The 25,918-nt window shown below is 48.9% G+C and overlaps 1 protein-coding gene across 2 annotated transcripts in view; it reads left to right on the forward strand.

Moving 5' to 3' along the window:
• LOC148453413 (tetraspanin-1-like) overlaps nucleotides 1-25,918 on the forward strand; it is a 62,788-nt gene that overhangs the window by 19,011 nt on the left and 17,859 nt on the right. For both annotated transcript variants that reach the window (XM_088462190.1, XM_088462191.1), the window contains exons 2-6: nucleotides 5,181-5,246; nucleotides 7,125-7,331; nucleotides 15,648-15,722; nucleotides 17,432-17,551; nucleotides 24,194-24,322. In XM_088462190.1, coding sequence (XP_088318316.1) covers nucleotides 5,190-5,246; nucleotides 7,125-7,331; nucleotides 15,648-15,722; nucleotides 17,432-17,551; nucleotides 24,194-24,322 — 588 coding nt within the window. In that variant the 5' untranslated portion in view covers nucleotides 5,181-5,189. The remainder of the gene's footprint in view (nucleotides 1-5,180; nucleotides 5,247-7,124; nucleotides 7,332-15,647; nucleotides 15,723-17,431; nucleotides 17,552-24,193; nucleotides 24,323-25,918) is intronic.

Raw genomic sequence — 25,918 nt, forward strand, 5'->3', positions numbered from 1 at the left:
GCGGCGGCGGAGTGGAGCCACATCAGCGGGGTTGGCCGGGAAGTGCGCCGGAGCAAGCGGGGGAGTGGGAGGGCCAGGGAGGGGGGGCTGGACTCCCCAGGCTTCTCCCTGTTGCCTCACTGTCTCTTCGCAACATGTCTTCAAGCTAAGCATGCGCAGCTTCAAGACAGGCTGCGGAGACAGTGAAGCAGGGAAAATGTCCCCTTTTTCCGAAAAGCTGTCCGCAAAAAGAGCAGCTTTTCGGAAATGATAATTAAGTATATTAGGCGTGATGAATGCCTCCAATACAAGGATTGAACTCGCAGCGAGTTCAATCCTTAATTATCACAGGGGATACTTCTCCCTTCTTGAATACACCCCTCGGTAGTTATAAAAGTCATCTTCAAAGGATTTGTTCACCAATTGGTAATCTTATTTCTCAAATATCGGGAATACTCTGTCTGTATAATGGGCCTGATTCCAATCCAGACGAAAAGTCAATGTTTTACGCAGATTGAGCGATTGTCCACCATTGTGCATACATATTACGTTTTTTACGTGCAGCGATTGAATCACAATTACTGTTACAAAGAAGATTTCCTCGCAAAGTGATTGACAGGTTGTCAGCGTTTAGGGGAGGTGATGGTGAGGTGGCTACAGAAACACAGGCGTGTCAGGTCCATTTAAACACTATTTTCTGGGAGTGCATATATTAGCCACTGTGATCTTGCTCACAGTTGGAGAGCCCTCTGCATGTCAGGAGAGACAGGTTAGACTTACTCTCAGAAGGTCGATGGGCGCCTTATCTGTGTCGATGTTTCAGATGTTTATGTTATTGCACGTCATCGGATGGATATGAGAAGGCAGCAGTGGGCGCTCAGTATGCCCGGGTCATTAGCATATATTTGCAATTGAAATCGCAAATGTAATTGCATCCAAATCGTAATCAGGCCAAGTGTGTTAATGTGGAGATCAATACTGTAAATGACCAATCATATTATTTAGGACACTCTCATATAATAGGGATGCGGTCAACCTCTTGTCCGCTGGGATTCCAGCGCTCAGAATGCCGGCACCGGAATCCTGACACTTGTCAGATTCCCTGCGCCAGCATCCTGACCGCCGAAACCCCGAAGGTAATGAGCCCGGTTAGGGGGAGGTTAGGGTTAGTGGTTAGGCACTAAGGAGCGAGGGTTAGGTTTAGGGTGCGGGGAGGGGGAGGTTAGGTTTAGTCAAAGGGGAAGGAGGGTTAGGGCTAGGGAAGGGAGAGGGGGAGTGTCAGAATACTGACCAACAAGTGTTGGTGTTCTAACCCTGTCGGGGTTCTGACCACCGGGATCCCGACCGCCGGCATCCCGTACTCGGGCCCTCATTCAGACCCGCTTGCAAGCGCTATGTGCTCGCAAGCGGGTCGATGGTGGGGCACTGCGGACACCTCGCATCTGGGGCTCGCTACAAACGGGGCGGCTGTCGATGTTGATCGACAGCTCGCCCAGTTTTGTAGACGGGGAGAGGGGGTGGCTGGACAAACGGAGGCGTTCCTGAAGGAACACCTGTCGTTTGTGGGCGGCCCTACTGGCATCACTCGTGATGTCAGTAGTGAGCTTCCTGCTCTATTAGAGCAGGAAGCTCCCTGGAGCTTGCGGCAGACGAGACCCTACCACAAGGGTCTCGTCGCAAGCCCGATGGTCACGATTGTTGCGACCATCACCTGGCCGCTCGCAAAAGCTGTGGGTGGTCACCCACAGCTTAGCGAGCGGCCAGGAGGCCGGCTACAAAAAAAAAAGGCGGTGGCCCTCATTAAGAGCGAGCGCTCGCTTTTTGCAAGCGGGTCTGAATGAGGTCCTCCTTCCCATGAATTAGGCAGTCATAAATACTCCATACATTTATTTGCTTAGAGCACTTGGTGCAAATTCTGTAGTCATAAGCATTCCATTAGACAGTTATAAATACCCCATATATTTGTTTTGCTTAGAACACCTTGCACACAATACGTAGTCATGAGTACTCCATTCATTTACATCTTATTAATTTCAATACACCCCCAGATTTGCTGATTTCTCTGTAAAGAATACATGCGTTTGCACAGGAATGGGGCCACCTGCTGTGAAAATGGGGCGTGGCCTAATTGTAAAGGGGCGTGGTCTGATGACACGACCCCATTTACATCACTAATGGGGCGTGCCCAGCATCTCCGAGATGCTGGGCAGACCCCGGGCTCCCCCCCCGTACGCTGAATAGATGCTGTGCGCATGCGCACAGCGTCTATTCTAGCTCTGCATACACGCTGCTCTGCATAGCAGAGCAGTGTGTATGCTTCTCCCAACTTCCCCCCCACCGCGGACAGCGGGACAGTCCCAGAAAAACGGGACTGTCCCGCTAAATGCGGGACAGTTGGGAGGTATGCAAGTGTGTTCATCGTGCGACAGATGAGCACATGCTTCCTGCTTGCATTTAGCCCAAAGTCAAGCATGAAGGAGGTTCCATTATGGTCTGGGGATGTTTCACAGGTGGTGCCATTGGCGAATTCGTAAAAATCGAAGGAGTCATGGTTTCCAAATGCTACCACAACATCCTGGTGCGCCATGCCATCCCTTCTGGCACCCGCCTTATTGGTCGTGGTTTCACACTACAGCAAGATACAGCAAGCTTCGAGATCGCACAAAGAGAGGCAGCAGATCGCAGACTTAAGCCAGCGCAGAATGACAACAAACAGAGATGTGCCCTAACCATCGGGTTAGCGCACATCTCTGAATTAGCCCCTCTGACGGAACGCAGCTGCTAATATATGCAGATTCAGCCACAACCTTATCTACCGCAACTCGAATGCCGCGTATCCACTAGACGATATAATGAACGATTGAATGATATCGTTATCATTCATAATATCGTGCAGTGGACATTGAGCCCACACTGAACGATATATCGCTCAGTGCCGTCAGCCTCCCTCAATCCCGGATCTGCACAAGCTGACGATGTCGCCAGGTTGGAAAGCAGGTTCGGGTGATGAGCGACGGCGTCAACGACCAGCGGGAGTACGCATCGCTGGTCGTTGATGGCATATCCACTACACAACATAATGAACTATTGAATGATAACGATATTGTTCATTATATAGTCTAGTGGATACGTGGCATTAGACTTCTGCAACTTCCAGGAGAGTAGGCAGGTATGCCTAATACACAGACATCAGGACCAATACCTCTCAACTGCTCCTAACACACAGATATCAGGGCACAGACCTCGTCTCTCCTAATACACAGACATCAGGGCACAGACCTCGTCACTCCTAATACACAGACATCAGGGCACAGACCCCTCCACTCCTCCTAATACACAGACATCAGTGCACAGACCTCGTCCTCCCTCCTAATACACAGACATTAGGACACAGACCTCTCCCCTCCTCCTAATACACAGATATCAGAGCACAGACCTCTCCCTTCCTCCTAATACACAGACATCAGGGTACAGGCCTCTCCCCTGCTACTAATACACAGATATCAGGGCACAGACCTCTCCGCTCATCCTAATAAAAAGACATCAGGACACAGACCTCTCCCCTCCTAATAATACACATACATCGGGATACACTGACCTCTCCCCTGCTACTAATACATAGATATCAGGGCACAGATCTCTCCCCTCCTCCTAATACAAAGACATCAGGACACACAGATCTCTCCCCTCCTCCTAATACACAGATATCAGAGCACAAACCCTCCACTCCTCCTAATACACAGACATCAGGCCACACTGACCTCTCCCCTCCCTACTAATACACAGACATTAGAACACAGAACTCTCCCCTCCTCCTAATACACAGACATCAGGACAAAGGCCTCCCCCCCCTACTAATACACAGACATTAGGTCACAGACCTTTCCCCTCCTCCTAATACACAGACATCAGGATACAAGGCCTGATTCAGCAAGGATCGCACGCAGGATGTAGTTAATTTACCGTCATCCCTATCTTTAGCCCGACAACGAAATCCCAACAGCTGCCATCCCCAACGACGGTAAGCTGGACAAGTTAAGTGTTAGCCCCGGGGGGATTAGGGTTAGGCACCACAGGGGAAAGGTTAGGATTAGGCACCACTGGGTGGAAGTTAGGGTTAGGTGGAAGTGTATTAAACCCCCTATTGCATTTGCGATCCCAGCACTGCGACGGTGGTCGATGGTTGCGATGGTGGACGGCGCCGGGCCTCTGGCCAGCTGAACAGGCCTCAGCTTACTCAAGCTGGCTCGCTTGCGAGCACAGGACACTGCATTGATTAACACAGATCCTGGGTTGGCCACTCCCGGAAAACGGGGCGGACACACTCTGCTCGTAATACACAGACATCAGGATACAGACATCATCTCTCCTAACACACAGTAGGGATGGCTACTGATGGTCAATGGTTTTGCCATTGATGGCAAAGGTCCAATAATATACCGCCCCAACGTCCCCGATTTCAGTGGAACAGTCACGCTTTTCGGGCACTGTCACGCTATCCTGCCCACGGGCTGCAGATGGGATAGCAGGGGGGTTGGGGAGGTACTCTGTCACATGCATATGCGCACATCATTAGCGCTTTGCCAGAAGAACTAGGAGGCTGCCTAGCAGTTCCCGGAGTCCTGGGTAAGCCCCTTGTATGATGAAAACAGGGGCATTACGTGAAGTCATACCCCACATTGTACAAAGCAGGGTACTTTGCCTCACACATCATGAGACCATGCCCATATTTTGAAATGCATGTAGAAGTCCTGACACCATTCTCCTAAATGTTGGGAGGTATGCCAATAGCAATGTGGAAGAATTTTTTTTTTTAAATGCATGTCGCTTAGCCCCGCCCTTCCCTTGCATGTTACTTAGCCCCGCCCTCCCCTTGCATGATATTTAGCCACGCCCCCTTGTAGGTTGCTTAGCCCCATCCTCCTTTTGCATGTTGCTTAGCTCCGCCCTCCCCTTCCATGTTATTTAGCCCCGCCCTCCCCTTGCATGCTATTTAGCCCCCACCCCCTTGCATGTTGCTTAGCCCCGCCCCCTTGCATGTTGCTTACCCCCGCCCTCCCCTTGCATGCTATTTAGCCCCTACCCCCTTGTATGTTGCTTAGCCCCGCCCCCTCACATGTCACTTAGACACACCTTAGGACACAGACCTCTCCCCTTCTCCGAATACCATTTGATTTAACCATGTGTATTTTTATATTTAGGTTGCAAAAATGAGCTGCTTTTCATTTCTAAAAACGATGATGTTCATCTTCAATGGCATAATATTTGTGAGTATTATTGGATCTGACAAAATGTTGATGGATCTGACAAAATGTTGATGTGATTCCAAGAATGCCAGGTGACAGAAGACTGAGGGGGAGAGTTAAAGGAATGTCAGAAATAGGAGGTTTTATGGCCAAATATCTTGAGTTATAGTTTCAAGAAATGCAGATTCATTTCCTTTTCCTGTAATTAATGTATGCAGTACCACTTTCAACCATTAGGCGGCACACTTCTAGCAGATATATTTATGTATAGGGACTTGTAGGCTATTTTATGGCAAACTCAATATACGCTGTAAACTCTGGGGCTGATTTTGAGATGGATGCAGACATTTTCTTAATGCTGCAGCCGATGTTAAAAAAAAAGAGATTCTCACTTGGTAGAGTCTTGAGACGGTGCATTTCCATCTTGGAGCATCTTTAGAATAAGTACCATCGACACATGCACCATCCCTATGCCAGATTCTGATATGTGCAGATTCTCTGTCTGTGTATGGTCTATTCTGTGAGTATCTGTTTTCAGAGATTCGCCTGTGTCAGCTCAGCTGCCCCCATCTCCCCTCTACCTCCAACTTACACCCACTAAAATGAGCAGACCCTGCATCCCATTCTGTACTGTGTCACTGAGGGATAACAATAGGGACCCATGCGCTGCGCAGACTTACAAAATCCACCATTGCGTGCGGCAATGATACCGCGTTCACCCCTATGTCAGGCCCTACGTGCTCCTACACATGTAGATGTATGCTATGCGCTTATAAATGAACCATATAGGTATATACTGACAATTACAGTATTGTTTTAAGAAACTATGACAATGGGGCCCATTTATCAAAGTGTATTAGAGGCATAATCCCCGAAAACACCCGTTTCCTCCGTATGTATTAAGGAGGGACTGCAGCAGGTACAGTATCTCCGATACCTGCTGTTATCCCTCCATTACCGCTGGCAGCTGCCTCCCCCATAGGTTTCTATGGTGGATGTGATGCTGCCAAATTTACCAATATCTGGAATGCAATGCATTCCAGATATTGGCCCCGCAGCTAACGCCATCTAAAGATGACATTAGCCGCTATAGCCTATGGGCTACACCGCGCACTATTACCCGGCGGAGGGAACTTCCGGAACCCTCCCCGGCTATGGAGGATGTGCATGTGCAGTAGTCCACGGGACTACGCATGCGCACCACCCCCTGCACTGGCCGGCAGCTCTCTGGAGACATCGCAGGGACGGGCTCATTTTGGAGATGATACATCCAGCCGATAGGATCGCTTTTTGCAATGCGATCATGGGCGTTACTGGCATGCCCTGATCACGTTGCAAAATCGATCATTGATAAATGGGCCCCAATGTCATTGTAGAGGTAACACTCTGCACTAGACCAAGATGTCTCATGAAGAACGAGGGGCCTATTTATCAATCCTATTTGCCATGATAATCATGCAGAAACAGCACTTTCCCCATGATTACCACTACGCTAAGTAAAGAGTCTATTTATTAAGAATCTAATGCACAAGATACCTCAGATAGCCTATAGGAAGAGTGTCTGGATTATGATGAATGACCTGCACTGGTCCTGACACATAGGTGACCTAAGGTTGGGCTCACATAGTAACAGCACTCGGATGGTACCCGCCTGCTGCCGGGATGGAACTAGTACTAGTGGAGAAAGTGTAAGTGTCAGGCTTTGCCGGGACAGCTGCTTATCAGAGCATGATAAATAGCCCCGATACCCGTTTCTGTCTTGCAAATAGGAACATTAGGTTTCGGGACATTAATCACTAAGTTGATAAACAGGCCCCTATGAGAGATGAAGCAGAAGGAGTCAGGAGAGATATGTGCATGGAAGGTGACAGATAGATACAGCTTCTCTCCTCTCTACAGCTGGGGGGCACGGCTGTGCTGGGCATCGGTATCTGGGTGAAGGTGGACGGAGGGTCTTTTCTGAACATTCTCGGCTCGGCAGCACCGCAGCTCATGCAGCTGGTGAATGTGGGTTATCTGTGCATAGCGGTGGGCAGCTTCCTCATACTCATGGGCTTTCTAGGCTGCTGCGGGGCAGTAAAAGAGAGCAGGTGCATGTTAATGCTGGTAAGTACTAAAGATATCTACAGTATATTTACAACTGTTCACTATACTGTAGAACCACTCCCTGTGATCCCATATAACCTGTCTATAATATTTCTACTACTTCATATGACCTCTATATAACACTTCCTTTTATTCTATATAACCTATCCCTATAACTCCATGTATTACTCCATATACTGTAACTTCTTTCTTAATTCCCTCCTATTACTCCCTATTATATTCTTATATCTCCTCCAATTACTCCACGTAACCCACTCCTTATAAATCCTATTACTAAATATAACCTTCTCATGGGCCCTTTTTACTACAATCCACGTTTAAAATGCAGAATGTAGTGTGACATATCTGACATGGATGTACTAACATCCGCATGCAGGGACAGAGCTTGCGATAAAGCTCTGCCCCTGTGAATCCCCTTCACATACTTTCCATTGTATTTTCCGTAAAAATACAGTGAGTATGTGTCCACGCATGCGCAGCCAGCTGCCGCTACACCCTCCCTCCTGCGAGCGCCAACACCCCCTTCCCCCAGCTTACACTTACCTTCGGTGAACGGTGATGTCCTCCGGGGCTCGGTCCGATCAGCTGATCTCCCATCCTGCACTGTGACCCCGGTCAGCTGTTCTATGCAGCAGCTGACCAGGTTCACAGTGCAGGAGCAGGGAGACCAGCTGACCGGATCCCCGGACATCACTGATCACTGGCCCTGGACTCGGGGTTTTTTTACTATTGTTTTTTTTGCAGTGATCAGTGTGTGGTCTGTTTAGACCACACAGCTGATCACAGGCACCGACTCCCAGCTCTGCTCTGCCTGTTAGAAAAGAGCAGGAGTCGGGGAACCAGGGCAAACTCTGGATAACGCCATGTCCAGGTGGCGTTTTTATCACAGGGCTTCCCCTGGTATTTTTTCACAATTTATTTTTAGTAACTTTGGCCAGATCACATTTCCCATTACAATTATGGGAAATGCGATCTGCTTACTAAAAGTATGTGATAATTAGGGTTTGGAGTAGAATTTTTACGAATTCTACTCCAATTGACCTTTAGTACGTTTATGTGATACTAAAATAATGTGAATTTTAGTAAAAAATGTTTTAATAAATAGGCCCCTATATTTCCTCCCATTACTCCACATAACTTATCCTCATATCTCCTCCTATTACTCCATATAACCTCTTCCTATAACTCCTCCTATTACTCCATATAACCTCTCCCTATATCTCCTCCTATTACTCCATATAACCTCTCCCTATATCTCCTCCTATTATTCCATATAACCTCTCCCTATATCTCCTCCTATTACTCCATATAACCTCTCCCTGTATCTCCTCCTATGGGCGGAATTCAATTGTTTCCAGCCCCCATAGTGCCCGACGGAGCTATTCAATTGTTGCTCCTGTCGGGCGCGATCAGCTATCAGCGCTCCATTTCAGCTCGCAGTCCCAGGGGGGTGAGAGCTGAAATGTGCGCCAAATTACCTGTTTGTCGCCCAAACATCACTTTTCGCGGTCGCACCCAGCACTTTGGTCGGGGGTAGCTGCTTTACGCGGCTAAACCCGACCACTTTGGGCACGATTAGCACGAAAAATGGCAGCAATTGAATAGCGGCCCGCGATCTCCTGTCACTTTAGACGGGAGATCCGGACCGCGTAAACAATTGAATTCCGCCCTATTACTCCATATATCCTCTCTCTATACCTCATATTACCCCATATAACTTCCTCCTATTACTCCATATAACCTCTCCTTATAACTCCTCCTATTACTCCATATAACCTCTCCCTATATATCTCATCCTATTACTTCATGTAACCTCTCCTTATATCTCCTCCTATTACTCCATATATCCTCTCACTATATCTCCTTCTATTACTCCATATGACCTCTTCCTATATTTCCTATTACTCCATATAACCTCTCCCTATATCTACTCCTATTACTCCATATAACCTCTCCCTATATCTCCTTCTATTACTCCATATAACCTCTCCCTATATCTCCTCCTATTACTCCATATAACCTTTCCCTATATCTCCTCCTATTACTCCATATGTCCTCTCTCTATACCTCCTCCTTTTACTCCATATCACCTCTCCCTATATCTCCTCCCATTACTCCATATAACCTCTCCCTATATCTCCTCCTATTACTCCATATAACCTCTCCCTATATTTCCTCCTATTACTCCATATAACCTCTCCCTATACCTCCTCCTATTACTCCATATCACCTCTCCCTATATCTCCCCCTATTACTCCATATCACCTCTCCCTATATCTCCTCCTATTACTCCGTATAACCCCTCCCTAATATCTCCTCCCATTACTCCATATAACCTCTCACTATGGGGCCTATTCATCATCATTCAATTTTCACAAAAGCAGGTGAAAACACACATTTTCACCTGCAATTTTAAAAATTACGTTATCGGGCCATTCGTCAAGACGGTAAAGCAGGAGATATCACAGATCTCTCCTACTTACCTCCCTTTTGCGGAATGGCCCGCTGTCCCCATACACTAGTATCACAGATATCTCCTACTGACCTTCCTCTTGCGGAATGGCCCGCTGTCCCAATACACTAGTATCACAGATATCTCCTGCTTACCTTCCTCTTGCGAAATAGCCCGCTTTCCCCATACACTAGTATCACAGATATCTCCTACTTACCTTCCTCTTGCGGAATGGCCCGCTGTCCCCATACACTAGTATCACAGATATCTCCTACTTACCTTCCTCTTGCGGAATGGCCCGCTGTCCTCATACACTAGTATCACAGATATCTCCTACTTACCTTCCTCTTGTGGAATGGCCCTCTGTCCCCATACACTAGTATCACAGATATCTCCTGCTTACCTTCCTCTTGCGAAATAGCCCGCTTTCCCCATACACTAGTATCACAGATATCTCCTGCTTACCTTCCTCTTGCGGAATGGCCCGCTGTTCCCATACACTAGTATCACAGATATCTCCTACTTACCTTCCTCTTGCGGAATGGCCCGCTGTCCCCATACACTAGTATCACAGATATCTCCTACTTACCTTCCTCTTGTGGAATGGCCCGCTGTCCCCATACACTAGTATCACAGATATCTCCTGCTTACCTTCCTCTTGCGGAATGGCCCGCTGTCCCCATACACTAGTATCACAGATATCTCCTACTTACCTTTCTCTTGCGGAATGGCCCGCTGTCCCCATACACTAGTATCACAGATATCTCCTACTGACCTTCCTCTTGCGGAATGGCCCACTGTCCCCATACACTAGTATCACAGATATCTCCTGCTTACCTTCCTCTTGCGAAATAGCCCGCTTTCCCCATACACTAGTATCAAAGATATCTCCTGCTTACCTTCCTCTTGCGGAATGGCCCGCTGTCTCCATACACTAGTATCACAGATATCTCCTGCTTACCTTCCTCTTGCGGAATGGCCCGCTGTCCCCATACACTAGTATCACAGATATCTCCTGCTTACCTTCCTCTTGCGGAATGGCCCGCTGTCCCCATACACTAGTATCACAGATATCTCCTGCTTACCTTCCTCTTGCGAAATAGCCCGCTTTCCCCATACACTAGTTTCACAGATATCTCCTACTTACCTCCCTTTTGCGGAATGGCCCGCTGTCCCCATACACTAGTATCACAGATATCTCCTGCTTACCTTCCTCTGGCGGAATGGCCCTCTGTCCCCATACACTAGTATCACAGATATCTCCTACTGACCTTCCTCTTGCGGAATGGCCCACTGTCCCCATACACTAGTATCACAGATATCTCCTGCTTACCTTCCTCTTGCGAAATAGCCCGCTTTCCCCATACACTAGTATCAAAGATATCTCCTGCTTACCTTCCTCTTGCGGAATGGCCCGCTGTCCCCATACACTAGTATCACAGATATCTCCTGCTTACCTTCCTCTTGCGGAATGGCCCGCTGTCCCCATACACTAGTATCACAGATATCTCCTGCTTACCTTCCTCTTGCGGAATGGCCCGCTGTCCCCATACACTAGTATCACAGATATCTCCTACTTACCTTCCTCTTGCGGAATGGCCCTCTGTCCCCATACACTAGTATCACAGATATCTCCTGCTTACCTTCCTCTTGCGAAATAGCCCGCTTTCCCCATACACTAGTTTCACAGATATCTCCTACTTACCTCCCTTTTGCGGAATGGCCCGCTGTCCCCATACACTAGTATCACAGATATCTCCTACTGACCTTCCTCTTGCGGAATGGCCCGCTGTCCCCATACACTAGTATCACAGATATCTCCTGCTTACCTTCCTCTGGCGGAATGGCCCTCTGTCCCCATACACTAGTATCACAGATATCTCCTACTTACCTTCCTCTTGCGGAATGGCCCGCTGTCCCCATACACTAGTATCACAGATATCTCCTACTTACCTTCCTCTTGCGGAATGGCCCGCTATCCCCATACACTAGTATCACAGATATCTCCTGCTTACCTTCCTCTTGCGGAATGGCCCGCTGTCCCCATACACTAGTATCACAGATATCTCCTACTTACCTTCCTCTTGCGGAATGGCCCGCTGTCCCCATACACTAGTATCACAGATATCTCCTACTGACCTTCCTCTTGCGGAATGGCCCGCTGTCCCCATACACTAGTATCACAGATACCTCCTACTGACCTTCCTCTTGCGGAATGGCCCACTGTCCCCATACACTAGTATCACAGATATCTCCTGCTTACCTTCCTCTTGCGAAATAGCCCGCTTTCCCCATACACTAGTATCAAAGATATCTCCTGCTTACCTTCCTCTTGCGGAATGGCCCGCTGTCCCCATACACTAGTATCACAGATATCTCCTGCTTACCTTCCTCTTGCGGAATGGCCCGTTATCCCCATACACTAGTATCACAGATATCTCCTGCTTACCTTCCTCTTGCGGAATGGCCCGCTGTCCCAATACACTAGTATCACAGATATCTCCTACTTACCTTCCTCTTGCCTCTGTCCCCATACACTAGTATCACAGATATCTCCTGCTTACCTTCCTCTTGTGAAATAGCCCGCTTTCCCCATACACTAGTATCACAGATATCTCCTGCTTACCTTCCTCTGGCGGAATGGCCCTCTGTCCCCATACACTAGTATCACAGATATCTCCTACTTACCTTCCTCTTGCGGAATGGCCCGCTGTCCCCATACACTAGTATCACAGATATCTCCTACTTACCTTCCTCTTGCGGAATGGCCCGCTATCCCCATACACTAGTATCACAGATATCTCCTGCTTACCTTCCTCTTGCGGAATGGCCCGCTGTCCCCATACACTAGTATCACAGATATCTCCTACTTACCTTCCTCTTGCGGAATGGCCCGCTGTCCCCATACACTAGTATCACAGATATCTCCTACTGACCTTCCTCTTGCGGAATGGCCCGCTGTCCCCATACACTAGTATCACAGATATCTCCTACTGACCTTCCTCTTGCGGAATGGCCCACTGTACCCATACACTAGTATCACAGATATCTCCTGCTTACCTTCCTCTTGCGAAATAGCCCGCTTTCCCCATACACTAGTATCAAAGATATCTCCTGCTTACCTTCCTCTTGCGGAATGGCCCGCTGTCCCCATACACTAGTATCACAGATATCTCCTGCTTACCTTCCTCTTGCGGAATGGCCCGCTGTCCCCATACACTAGTATCACAGATATCTCCTGCTTACCTTCCTCTTGCGGAATGGCCCGCTGTCCCCATACACTAGTATCACAGATATCTCCTACTTACCTTCCTCTTGCGGAATGGCCCTCTGTCCCCATACACTAGTATCACAGATATCTCCTGCTTACCTTCCTCTTGCGAAATAGCCCGCTTTCCCCATACACTAGTTTCACAGATATCTCCTACTTACCTCCCTCTTGCGGAATGGCCCTCTGTCCCCATACACTAGTATCACAGATATCTCCTACTGACCTTCCTCTTGCGGAATGGCCCGCTGTCCCCATACACTAGTATCACAGATATCTCCTGCTTACCTTCCTCTGGCGGAATGGCCCTCTGTCCCCATACACTAGTATCACAGATATCTCCTGCTTACCTTCCTCTTGCGAAATAGCCCGCTTTCCCCATACACTAGTATCACAGATATCTCCTACTTACCTTCCTCTTGCGGAATGGCCCTCTGTCCCCATACACTAGTATCACAGATATCTCCTACTGACCTTCCTCTTGCGGAATGGCCCGCTGTCCCCATACACTAGTATCACAGATATCTCCTGCTTACCTTCCTCTGGCGGAATGGCCCTCTGTCCCCATACACTAGTATCACAGATATCTCCTACTTACCTTCCTCTTGCGGAATGGCCCGCTGTCCCCATACACTAGTATCACAGATATCTCCTACTTACCTTCCTCTTGCGGAATGGCCCGCTATCCCCATACACTAGTATCACAGATATCTCCTGCTTACCTTCCTCTTGCGGAATGGCCCGCTGTCCCCATACACTAGTATCACAGATATCTCCTACTTACCTTCCTCTTGCGGAATGGCCCGCTGTCCCCATACACTAGTATCACAGATATCTCCTACTGACCTTCCTCTTGCGGAATGGCCCGCTGTCCCCATACACTAGTATCACAGATATCTCCTACTGACCTTCCTCTTGCGGAATGGCCCACTGTCCCCATACACTAGTATCACAGATATCTCCTGCTTACCTTCCTCTTGCGAAATAGCCCGCTTTCCCCATACACTAGTATCAAAGATATCTCCTGCTTACCTTCCTCTTGCGGAATGGCCCGCTGTCCCCATACACTAGTATCACAGATATCTCCTGCTTACCTTCCTCTTGCGGAATGGCCCGCTGTCCCCATACACTAGTATCACAGATATCTCCTGCTTACCTTCCTCTTGCGGAATGGCCCGCTGTCCCCATACACTAGTATCACAGATATCTCCTACTTACCTTCCTCTTGCGGAATGGCCCGCTGTCCCCATACACTAGTATCACAGATATCTCCTGCTTACCTTCCTCTTGTGAAATAGCCCGCTTTCCCCATACACTAGTATCACAGATATCTCCTGCTTACCTTCCTCTTGCGGAATGGCCCGCTGTCCCCATACAGTAGTATCACAGATATCTCCTGCTTACCTTCCTCTTGCGGAATGGCCCGCTGTCCCCATACACTAGTATCACAGATATCTCCTACTTACCTTCCTCTGGCGGAATGGCCCGCTGTCCCCATACACTAGTATCACAGATATCTCCTGCTTACCTTCCTCTTGCTGAGTGGCCCGCTGTCCCCATACACTAGTATCACAGATATCTCCTACTTGCCTTCCTCTTGCGGAATGGCCCGCTGTCCCCATACACTAGTATTACAGATATCTCCTGCTTGCCTTTCTCTGGCGGAATGGCCCACTGTCCCCATACACTAGTATCACAGATATCTCCTACTTAACTTCCTCTTGCGGAATGGCCCGCTGTCCCCATACACTAGTATCACAGATATCTCCTGCTTACCTTCCTCTTGCGGAATGGCTCGCTGTCCCCATACACTAGTATCACAGATATCTCCTGCTTGCCTTCCTCTTGTGGAACGGCCCGCTGTCCCCATACACTAGTATCACAGATATCTCCTACTTACCTTCCTCTGGTGGAATGGCCCGCTGTCCCCATACACTAGTATCACAGATATCTCCTACTTACCTTCCTCTGGCGGAATGGCCTGCTGTCCCCGTACACTAGTATCACAGATATCTCCTAATTACCTTTCTTTTGCGGAATGGCCCGCTGTCCCCATACACTAGTATCACAGATATCTCCTACTTACCTTCCTCTTACGGAATGGCCCGCTATCCCCATACATTAGTAGGGGGGCAGAACTCATCAAGCTCCGAAAATAAAATATTTTCGGAGCTTGACTGCGGGAACATTCGCCATCTTCAGCGAATCAGATGGCGAATGCTCCGGCATCGCAACCCACTCCTTCCTCCCTATGGGAAGGAGGTCCAGGTTGCGATGAGGGATCCTTTCAGATCCCTCCGCCCCTGTGGAAAGATTCACTGTTCCGAAAAGGAGCAGCGAAGCGGCTCGCAGGGACAGCAGATATCTCATTAGCTATCACCGCTACGGAGCAATGATGAATTGCTCCGGTAGCCGCGGCGAGTCAGAATGTTAATCATTGTGGTCCGTTCAGACCCCGATAATTAACATCATGAATAGGCCCCTCTATCTCCTATTACTCCATATAACCTCTAACTGTAACTTCCCCTGTTGCTCCATAGAACCTCTCTCATCTCACAGTAATATTTAATATGACAACATTTGTCTTTTACTTTAGTTTTTCGTCATCATACTCATTATATTCATTGTGGAAATAGCAGGAGCTGTTGTAGTACTGGCGTTCTCTTCTTTGGTAAGAATCCTGTTCTGCAGAACTGACATCTAGCGGACAAAGAGGCTCATACAATACATTAGATGAGGAGAAGCTGAGTGGCAATCTTGTTCCTCTTAATAAAGTACTTTATAATAAAGAGGAAACAAAATTACTATACACAAATAGGTAGAACAATTGAAAGAAGTAAGACCTGTCCTCAAAGTTTGCACCCTAATATACACGGAGGGGAGGACTGTCAAGTTTTTGGCCGGAGAACAAACACAATTAGGTGTCCTGACCCTTCTACCAGCACAACACATTGGAAATAGGAGTGTAATGTCTACTGCAGGCGTGGTTTTATAGAACCAATGCAGTCCCTGACAAATTGTTATTTCTAAGAGCTATAATCAAACACAACACCTGCCAGTCCTATGCAGAAAGCATTCTAGTAAGTGATTTACAATACATAGAGCATTCTAGTAACTGATTTAGAATACAGAGAGCATTCTGGTACATCTATACCATACATAGAACATTTTGTCCACCTATGTAAAATATTGAGAGTATTCTAATGACCTCTATACAATATATTATTATTATTATTATTATTATTATTATTATTATTATTATTATTATTATTATTATGTAAGGTGTGGTGTTCCGCTGCACCTTACAAAGTACATAAACAAATAAGCAACCAGCGACTTGCAATACAATACAAAGCAAGACATGAACATGGATAATAAACATTGCTATATTAGCAACCTTTACACCCACATAAGCAGCCCTAGTGGGGAGTAAGAGATAAATTAAAATACAGTGGGGAGAAGCACAAGAGGGTTGAGGGCCCTGCTCGAAAGTTTTTATATTATTCATATATATATATATATATATATATATATATTATATCATTTTAGTGACCTTGATACAACACAGAGATTATTCTAGTGAAGGTAAAATGCAAAGGGCTTTCTAGTGATCTATGTACAAAATAGAGAACTTTTTAGTTACCTACTGTATGTACAATACAGAGAGCATTCTAGTGACCATGATACAGTACAGTAAGTTAAGTTGCAGGGGCCAATGCAGGATTTGTATAGCACACATTTATATTAGCTATAATACATGCACCCACACACATTCACTTACTTTGAGAAGGAAGATGCAGCAGCAGGTCGCTGGTGGGGGTGGGGACGGGTACTCCACATTTTTAGGCCATGCCGCCTCATAATATAATGCCATGATTCGTGGGTATAAGGGGAAGGGGCGGGGCAAAATGATATGATTCCCATAGACTCATGATTCATGGCAGTACACTGTGTGGGGGCGGGGCTTTGATTGCGGGCAAGTGAAGAGACGGCGCACAGCTGTCTATGTCTCAGTAAAAAAACAATTGGTTAAACAGGGTGGGGGGGGGTTGGGTAATCAGAAACCCCCTTTTGTGCGCCACTGGCATGTATGGCAGTATACAGAGTAACATATGACTTTCACTTGCAATTGTGTTTATAATAAAACATAATGGCCAAGGTGCATCCACAGCCATGAACTGTGTAGCCACAAGTAGGCAGGTTCCACAAATGTATTGACGCAGGGGACAGACACCTGCACCTGTATACAGATGACACAGATACACTACATGTAGGCGAAGGAACACTAGGATAACGTATTATGCAGTAATTACACTGTAATATATAGAGAACGCTGATACAATGTAGAATAAATAATTTTACATTTTGTTCCTTTCGCAGTCTAATATCTTTTTAGAGTACATTGGTAACGTAGCTGTGAAATTCCTAAAAGAGGATTACGGGAGAAGCGACAAGAAAACAAATGAGCTGACTGCAGTATGGAACACTACGATGAAAGAGGTAATAAGAACAGACCGCTTGGGGCTAATCGTGCACAAACCACGGTGATACATCACTGCATTGCCCCTTAGTTGCGTATGTTTGAATCCAGAGCGTGCCCAGGTGGAAAAAATGCAAGTAACACTCCGATAACAGGCGTACGTTCAACTCCACATCAGCCCCAAAGTGTCCCCTAAATTATATGACTGTTTTTAATTGACCCACAAATACCGGTCAGTTTTTATTATCATGTAAATGTTACTAAAGTCCCTCTGATTTATGTCTGTATATTAGGCTAATAAGGCAGGCAGAGATTTGTAGTTAAATGTTACAGGTGGGAGCACAACTGAATGTGTGTGAGGCACCCAGGGGTGCTAGATGCACTGCCAGGGAGAGAAACCTTGGTGCAGACATCATGGTATAGGTCATAAGGTTTTTCTTTGACCACTTCAGACTTCTAGAAAACCTGGTGGCTACCATGAAGTCAAGAACAGCTGCAGGATGAGGTCTCTGAGCAGTATGGCCAGCAGTGGGGAGGTCTCTGAGACGTAGCTGTGGGCAGGTCTCTGAGCAGTATTGCTGGCAGTGGGGAGGTCTCTTAGCAGTATCTAGGGGGAGGTCGCTGAGCAGTGTGGCTGGCAATGGGGAGGTCGCTGAGCAGTGTGGCTGGCAGTGTGGAGGTCTCTGAGCAGTAGCTATGTGGAGGTCGCTGAGCAGTGTGGCTGGCAATGTGGAGGTCGCTGAGCAGTAACTATGGGGAGGTCGCTGGGCAGTGTGGCTGGCAATGTGGAAGTCGCTGAGCCGTAACTATGGGGAGGTCACTGAGCAATGTGGCTGGCAATGGGGAGGCCGCTGAGCAGTATTGCTGGCAGTGGGGAGGTCTCTGAGCAGTAGCTATGTGGAGGTCGCTGAGCAGTGTGGCTGGCAATGTGGAGGTCGCTGAGCAGTAACTATGGGGAGGTCGCTGGGCAGTGTGGCTGGCAATGTGGAAGTCGCTGAGCAGTAACTATGGGGAGGTCACTGAGCAATGTGGCTGGCAATGGGGAGGCCGCTGAGCAGTATTGCTGGCAGTGGGGAGGTCTCTGAGCAGTAGCTATGTGGAGGTCGCTGAGCAGTGTGGCTGGCAATGTGGAGGTCGCTGAGCAGTAACTATGGGGAGGTCGCTGGGCAGTGTGGCTGGCAATGTGGAAGTCGCTGAGCCGTAACTATGGGGAGGTCACTGAGCAATGTGGCTGGCAATGGGGAGGCCGCTGAGCAGTATTGCTGGCAGTGGGGAGGTCTCTGAGCAGTAGCTATGTGGAGGTCGCTGAGCAGTGTGGCTGGCAATGTGGAGGTCGCTGAGCAGTAACTATGGGGAGGTCGCTGGGCAGTGTGGCTGGCAATGTGGAAGTCGCTGAGCAGTAACTATGGGGAGGTCACTGAGCAATGTGGCTGGCAATGGGGAGGCCGCTGAGCAGTATTGCTGGCAGTGGGGAGGTCTCTGAGCAGTAGCTATGTGGAGGTCGCTGAGCAGTGTGGCTGGCAATGTGGAGGTCGCTGAGCAGTAACTATGGGGAGGTCGCTGGGCAGTGTGGCTGGAAATGTGGAAGTCGCTGAGCAGTAACTATGGGGAGGTCACTGAGCAATGTGGCTGGCAATGGGGAGGCCGCTGAGCAGTATTGCTGGCAGTGGGGAGGTCTCTGAGCAGTAGCTATGTGGAGGTCGCTGAGCAGTGTGGCTGGCAATGTGGAGGTCGCTGAGCAGTAACTATGGGGAGGTCGCTGGGCAGTGTGGCTGGCAATGTGGAAGTCGCTGAGCAGTAACTATGGGGAGGTCACTGAGCAATGTGGCTGGCAATGGGGAGGCCGCTGAGCAGTATTGCTGGCAGTGGGGAGGTCTCTGAGCAGTAGCTATGTGGAGGTCGCTGAGCAGTGTGGCTGGCAATGTGGAGGTCGCTGAGCAGTAACTATGGGGAGGTCGCTGGGCAGTGTGGCTGGCAATGTGGAAGTCGCTGAGCAGTAACTATGGGGAGGTCACTGAGCAATGTGGCTGGCAATGGGGAGGCCGCTGAGCAGTATTGCTGGCAGTGGGGAGGTCTCTGAGCAGTAGCTATGTGGAGGTCGCTGAGCAGTGTGGCTGGCAATGTGGAGGTCGCTGAGCAGTAACTATGGGGAGGTCGCTGGGCAGTGTGGCTGGCAATGTGGAAGTCGCTGAGCCGTAACTATGGGGAGGTCACTGAGCAATGTGGCTGGCAATGGGGAGGTCGCTGAGCAGTATTGCTGACAGTGGAGAGGTCGCTGAGCAGTAGCTATGTGGAGGTCGCTCAACAATATGACTGGCAGTGGGTAGGTCTCCCTGTAAAACCCCTATATTTGAGGTATTACAGCTGCTGTACAACATTCTGCTTTTCTACACATGCACAAGCAGAGAGGGGCCCCGTGATAGGCCAGCTGGAAGGCTGGGGAAAGTTGGTAGAAGAGGAGCGGCAGTTAGTATGAGGTAGCAGCCAGAGAAGGTGGACCTGCACCACTGTGATGGAGAGCAGGTTACCTCACAAGATCCAGTGACCTGTGGAGACAGATCGGCAATGGCATCAGCTGCTAGCTGAGGTGCTGAACTATACTATGGATATGGGCACTGAGAGATAATAACTCTGTGTGAGGTGAAACAAGAGGAGGTTTCTGAAGCCACCTGTAGCGTGGATCAGGTCTGTTCCTAAAATGCAGCACGTTACACCGACTGACTCCCTCGGCATTTCGACCATCGGCTTCCTGACTGCATCCCCACTGAGCAATGTGGCTTGCTATGGGGAGGTCACTGAGCAGTATGACTGGCATTGGGGAGGCTTCTGAGCAGTATGACTGGCTATGGAGAGGTCTCTGAGCAGTATGACTGGCTATGGGGAGGTCACTGAGCAGTATGACTGGCTATGGAGAGGTCTCTGAGCAGTATGAGTGGCTATGGGGAGGTCTCTGAGCAGTATGACTGGCTATGGGGAGGTCTCTGAGCAGTATGACTGGCTATGGGGAGGTCTCTGAGCAGTGTGACTGGCTATGGTGAGGTCTCTGAGCAGTGTGACTGGCTATGGGGAGGTCTCTGAGCAGTGTGACTGGCTATGGGGAGGTCTCTGAGCAGTGTGGCTTGCTATGGGGAGGTCTCTGAGCAGTATGACTGGCTATGGGGAGGTCTCTGAGCAGTGTGACTGGCTATGGGGAGGTCTCTGAGCAGTGTGACTGGCTATGGGGAGGTCTCTGAGCAGTGTGGCTTGCTATGGGGAGGTCTCTGAGCAGTATGACTGGCTATGGAGAGGTCTCTGAGCAGTGTGACTGGCTATGGGGAGGTCACTGAGCAGTATAACTGGCATTGGGGAGGCTTCTGAGCAGTATGACTGGCTATGGAGAGGTCTCTGAGCAGTATGAGTGGCTATGGGGAGGTCTCTGAGCAGTATGAGTGGCTATGGGGAGGTCTCTGAGCAGTATGAGTGGCTATGGGGAGGTCTCTGAGCAGTATGACTGGCTATGGGGAGGTCTCTGAGCAGTATGACTGACTATGGGGAGGTCTCTGAGCAGTATGACTGGCTATGGGGAGGTCTCTGAGCAGTATGACTGGCTATGGGGAGGTCTCTGAGCAGTATGACTGGCATTGGGGAGGCTTCTGAGCAGTATGACTGGCTATGCGGAGGTCACTGAGCAGTATGACTGGCTATGGGGAGGTCTCTGAGCAGTATGACTGGCTATGGGGAGGTCTCTGAGCAGTGTGACTGGCTATGGGGAGGTCTCTGAGCAGTGTGACTGGCTATGGGGAGGTCTCTGAGCAGTGTGACTGGCTATGGGGAGGCCTCTGAGCAGTATGACTGGCATTGGGGAGGCTTCTGAGCAGTATGACTGGCTATGGGGAGGTCTCTGAGCAGTATGACTGGCTATGGGGAGGCCTCTGAGCAGTATGACTGGCTATGCGGAGGTCTCTGAGCAGTATGACTGGCTATGGGGAGGTCTCTGAGCAGTGTGACTGGCTATGGTGAGGTCTCTGAGCAGTGTGACTGGCTATGGGGAGGTCTCTGAGCAGTGTGACTGGCTATGGGGAGGTCTCTGAGCAGTGTGACTGGCTATGGAGAGGTCTCTGAGCTGTATGACTGGCTATGGGGAGGTCACTGAGCAGTATGACTGGCTATGGGGAGGTCACTGAGCAGTATGACTGGCTATGGGGAGGTCACTGAGCAGTATGACTGGCATTGGGGAGGCTTCTGAGCAGTATGACTGGCTATGGGGAGGTCACTGAGCAGTATGACTGGCTATGGGGAGGTCTCTGAGCAGTGTGACTGGCTATGGGGAGGTCTCTGAGCAGTGTGACTGGCTATGGTGAGGTCTCTGAGCAGTGTGACTGGCTATGGGGAGGTCTCTGAGCAGTGTGACTGGCTATGGGGAGGTCTCTGAGCAGTGTGGCTTGCTATGGGGAGGTCTCTGAGCAGTATGACTGGCTATGGGGAGGTCTCTGAGCAGTATGACTGGCTATGGGGAGGTCTCTGAGCAGTATGACTGGCTATGGGGAGGTCTCTGAGCAGTGTGACTGGCTATGGTGAGGTCTCTGAGCAGTGTGACTGGCTATGGGGAGGTCTCTGAGCAGTGTGACTGGCTATGGGGAGGTCTCTGAGCAGTGTGACTGGCTATGGAGAGGTCACTGAGCAGTGTGACTGGCTATGGGGAGGTCTCTGAGCAGTGTGACTGGCTATGGGGAGGTCTCTGAGCAGTACGACTGGCTATGGGGAGGTCTCTGAGCAGTATGACTGGCTATGGGGAGGTCTCTGAGCAGTATGACTGGCTATGGGGAGGCTTCTGAGCAGTATGACTGGCTATGGGGAGGTCTCTGAGCAGTATGAGTGGCTATGGGGAGGTCACTGAGCAGTATGAGTGGCTATGGGGAAGTCTCTGAGCAGTGTGACTGGCTATGGGGAGGTCTCTGAGCAGTGTGACTGGCTATGGGGAGGTCTCTGAGCAGTGTGACTGGCTATGGGGAGGTCACTGAGCAATATAACTAGCTATGGAGAGGTCACTGAGCAGTATAACTGGCTATGGGGAGGTCTCTGTGCAGTGTGACTGGCTATGGGAAAGTCTTTGAGCAGTATAACTGGCTATGGGGAGGTCTCTGAGCAGTATGACTGGCTATGGGGAGGTCTCTGAGCAGTATGACTGGCTATGGGGAGGTCACTGAGCAGTATGAGTGGCTATGGGGAGGTCTCTGAGCAGTGTGACTGGCTACGGGGAGGTCTCTGAGCAGTGTGACTGGCTACGGGGAGGTCTCTGAGCAGTGTGACTGGCTATGGAGAGGTCACTGAGCAGTGTGACTGGCTATGGGGAGGTCTCTGAGCAGTACGACTGGCTATGGGGAGGTCTCTGAGCAGTACGACTGGCTATGGGGAAGTCTTTGAGCAGTACGACTGGCTATGGGGAGGTCTCTGAACAGTACGACTGGCTATGGGGAGGTCTCTGAGCAGTATGACTGGCTATGGGGAGGTCTCTGAGCAGTATGACTGGCTATGGGGAGGTCTCTGAGCAGTATGACTGGCTATGGGGAAGTCTTTGAGCGGTATGACTGGCTATGGGGAGTTCACTGAGCAGTATGACTGCTATGGAGAGGTCTCTGAGCAGTGTGACTGGCTATGGGGAGGTCTCTGAGCAGTACGACTGGCTATGGGGAGGTCTCTGAGCAGTACGACTGGCTATGGGGAAGTCTTTGAGCAGTACGACTGGCTATGGGGAGGTCTCTGAGCAGTACGACTGGCTATGGGGAGGTCTCTGAGCAGTATGACTGGCTATGGGGAGGTCTCTGAGCAGTATGACTGGCTATGGGGAAGTCTTTGAGCAGTATGACTGGCTATGGGGAGTTCACTGAGCAGTATGACTGCTATGGAGAGGTCTCTGAGCAGTATGATGACTGGCTATGGGGAGGTCTCTGTGCAGTATGACTGGCTATGGGGAAGTCTCTGTGCAGTGTGACTGGCTATGGGGAGGTCTTTGAGCAGTATGACTGGCTATGGGGAGGTCTTTGAGCAGTATGACTGGCTATGGGGACGAAGAAAGAAGGGGAAAAAAAGGTTAAAATTAGATAAAATGTGTTAAAATGTAAAAAACAATTAAAACAACTATGCAATGAATAATGCTTTATTATAAGAAAGTAGCCATTTTAAATTATTTGAATCTGACATGGCAAATTCAGCCAAAATTACCGCCATGTTAGTTATCACCGATTATGACAGTGTGAGCCTAGGCCTGGGACCTGGTATATGAAAACCACAAGAGAGTCAGGCTGGGTACACACGTAAAGATTTTCTATCCAACCATCCAACTAGTTGATTGGTTGGAATGAAAATCTGGTAAGGTATAAAAGCAAATGACAATCAGCAATTTGCTCGCAAATGCCGGAAAATGGACCAAAACTGTTGTTTGAACAAATTGTTTAGATCAAACATTTAACAAACTTGTCTGACGTCCATTTTCCTCTGTTTTCTGGCATTTAGGAGCAAATTGCTGATCATCATTTACTCCCATACATTATCAGATTTTCATTCCAACCAATCAACTAGTTAAATGGTTGGACAGAAAATCTTTACGTGTGTATGCAGCCTTATATATCAGGATGGAAAATAAATGAGAATTAATGTGTTTCTGTGTTTTTCTCTTTACTCAGCTTAAATGCTGCGGATTTAATGGGTTTGGAGATTTCAACCACTCCATCTACTATCAGACTAACCAGGAGTATCCGCCGGTGTGCTGCTCGGACAATAGACCCTGCAATGCCAGTAATATCACTACTAAGGTGAACCAACATATGACAATTTCATTGATGATTTTTCTCATTCTTGTGCTAAATTCTAGATTTATCTAATAGTTCTAGAAATACCACCTTATAGATCTTCTGTGACATTTTATAGCTGACAAAAATTCCAGACTAATATCTAAATATGGGCCTGATTCAGAGATGGAGGCTAAAGATCGCCTGAGCATAAGGACGCCCACTGCTGACTTCTGCGTAAATATCCGTACATCAACGCACATCGAGCGGCCATCTTGCCCTTGCCTAGATTTGGCAGCTCCCCTGACACGCAGAGCTGCATAGGAGATCACAAGGGCTAATTTATGCACGTCCATGAAACGGCGTTCAGACACGTCTTCGTTTTTATAACCACTCCCCGTTACCACCCCCAAATGCTGACAGCCTGTCACTCACTATGCGATGGATTTCTCTGTGCATCTGTAATAGCAGTGCGATCGCTGCGCACGTGCAGTGCGGCTTATACACATGCGCAATGACAAACAATCGCTCGTTCTGTGTATGTAATCGCATTGCGTTCATCCCTGAATCAGGCCTTATACTGTATATTTAACTCAATCTATCTATCTACACTGAACCTGCACATCCCTAGCAAAAAGTCATGGAATAGCAGTATGTAAAGGTAATGGTAGGTGGCGCCATTGTACTGTGACATCTTTGAAATGCCCAGACCTGCATCAGTTGTAATCTGACATAACTAGGGGTATGCAACCAGTGCCACCACATAGAGCACAGGTCTCTGTGGCTGGCCCTTGCTTCTGGCTAGCAGGGTGCCTGGAACGGCAACCTGCAGCGCGGATCGCTACTGCAGTGCCTCTGGGGCGTCCTCCAGATGGAAACGCTGCAGCCTGTCCAGTCGTCATAATGTAGGTATTTATCATGTCGGCATGGTCCTAATGTCGACATCAACCATGTTGACATTCTTTATGTAAACAATGATGAAATGTCGACATATCGTCCCTGGTGGCCCAGCAGTAAATTGCCTTGCTCCCTCTAGTGGCCTTTTGACTACATACCTACAGATGTGTCCTCTTATCTGTGCGTATCTATAATGGGTGCAGGGTGTGCAGTGCACACGGGGGTCCAGGGGGGCCCACACCGCACACCCTGCACCCATTTAGACTTTATACTTACCCCCCCCCCCCGTTGTCTACAGACTGCTGCTCAGGTCGGCGCTACAGAGCAGCAGAAATCACTGGGAAATGGCGGTGGCCATTTTTCCAGTGTCTCGCGCATGCGCAGTAGTGCTGTCCTCAGGAAAATGGTGCATGCACCATTTTCCCGGAGACCAGCGCCTGCGCAGTGGATTCTGGCACTAAGCCAGAATCTACTGCACTCGCTGGCCGCCACGGCACCACACAAGAGAGGAGGGGGACCGCACTGAGTCTGCACACTGGCCCCCTCCTCTCTTAAAACGCCACTGCGTGGCGCGATTTGCCGAGTACACAGCAAATATGTAGCAGGACACATCTGTATAAAGGGGACATCTAATCTCGTTACTAGTGTATAACGCACCTCTGTATTCTGATGGCTAGTGTTTCATATGGTTACTACTCCATAATACACTCATCCAGTCAATGG

This window comes from Taudactylus pleione, unplaced genomic scaffold, assembly GCF_031769625.1.
Source record: "Taudactylus pleione unplaced genomic scaffold, aTauple2 ptg001161l, whole genome shotgun sequence".
Lineage (NCBI taxonomy): Eukaryota > Metazoa > Chordata > Amphibia > Anura > Myobatrachidae > Taudactylus > Taudactylus pleione.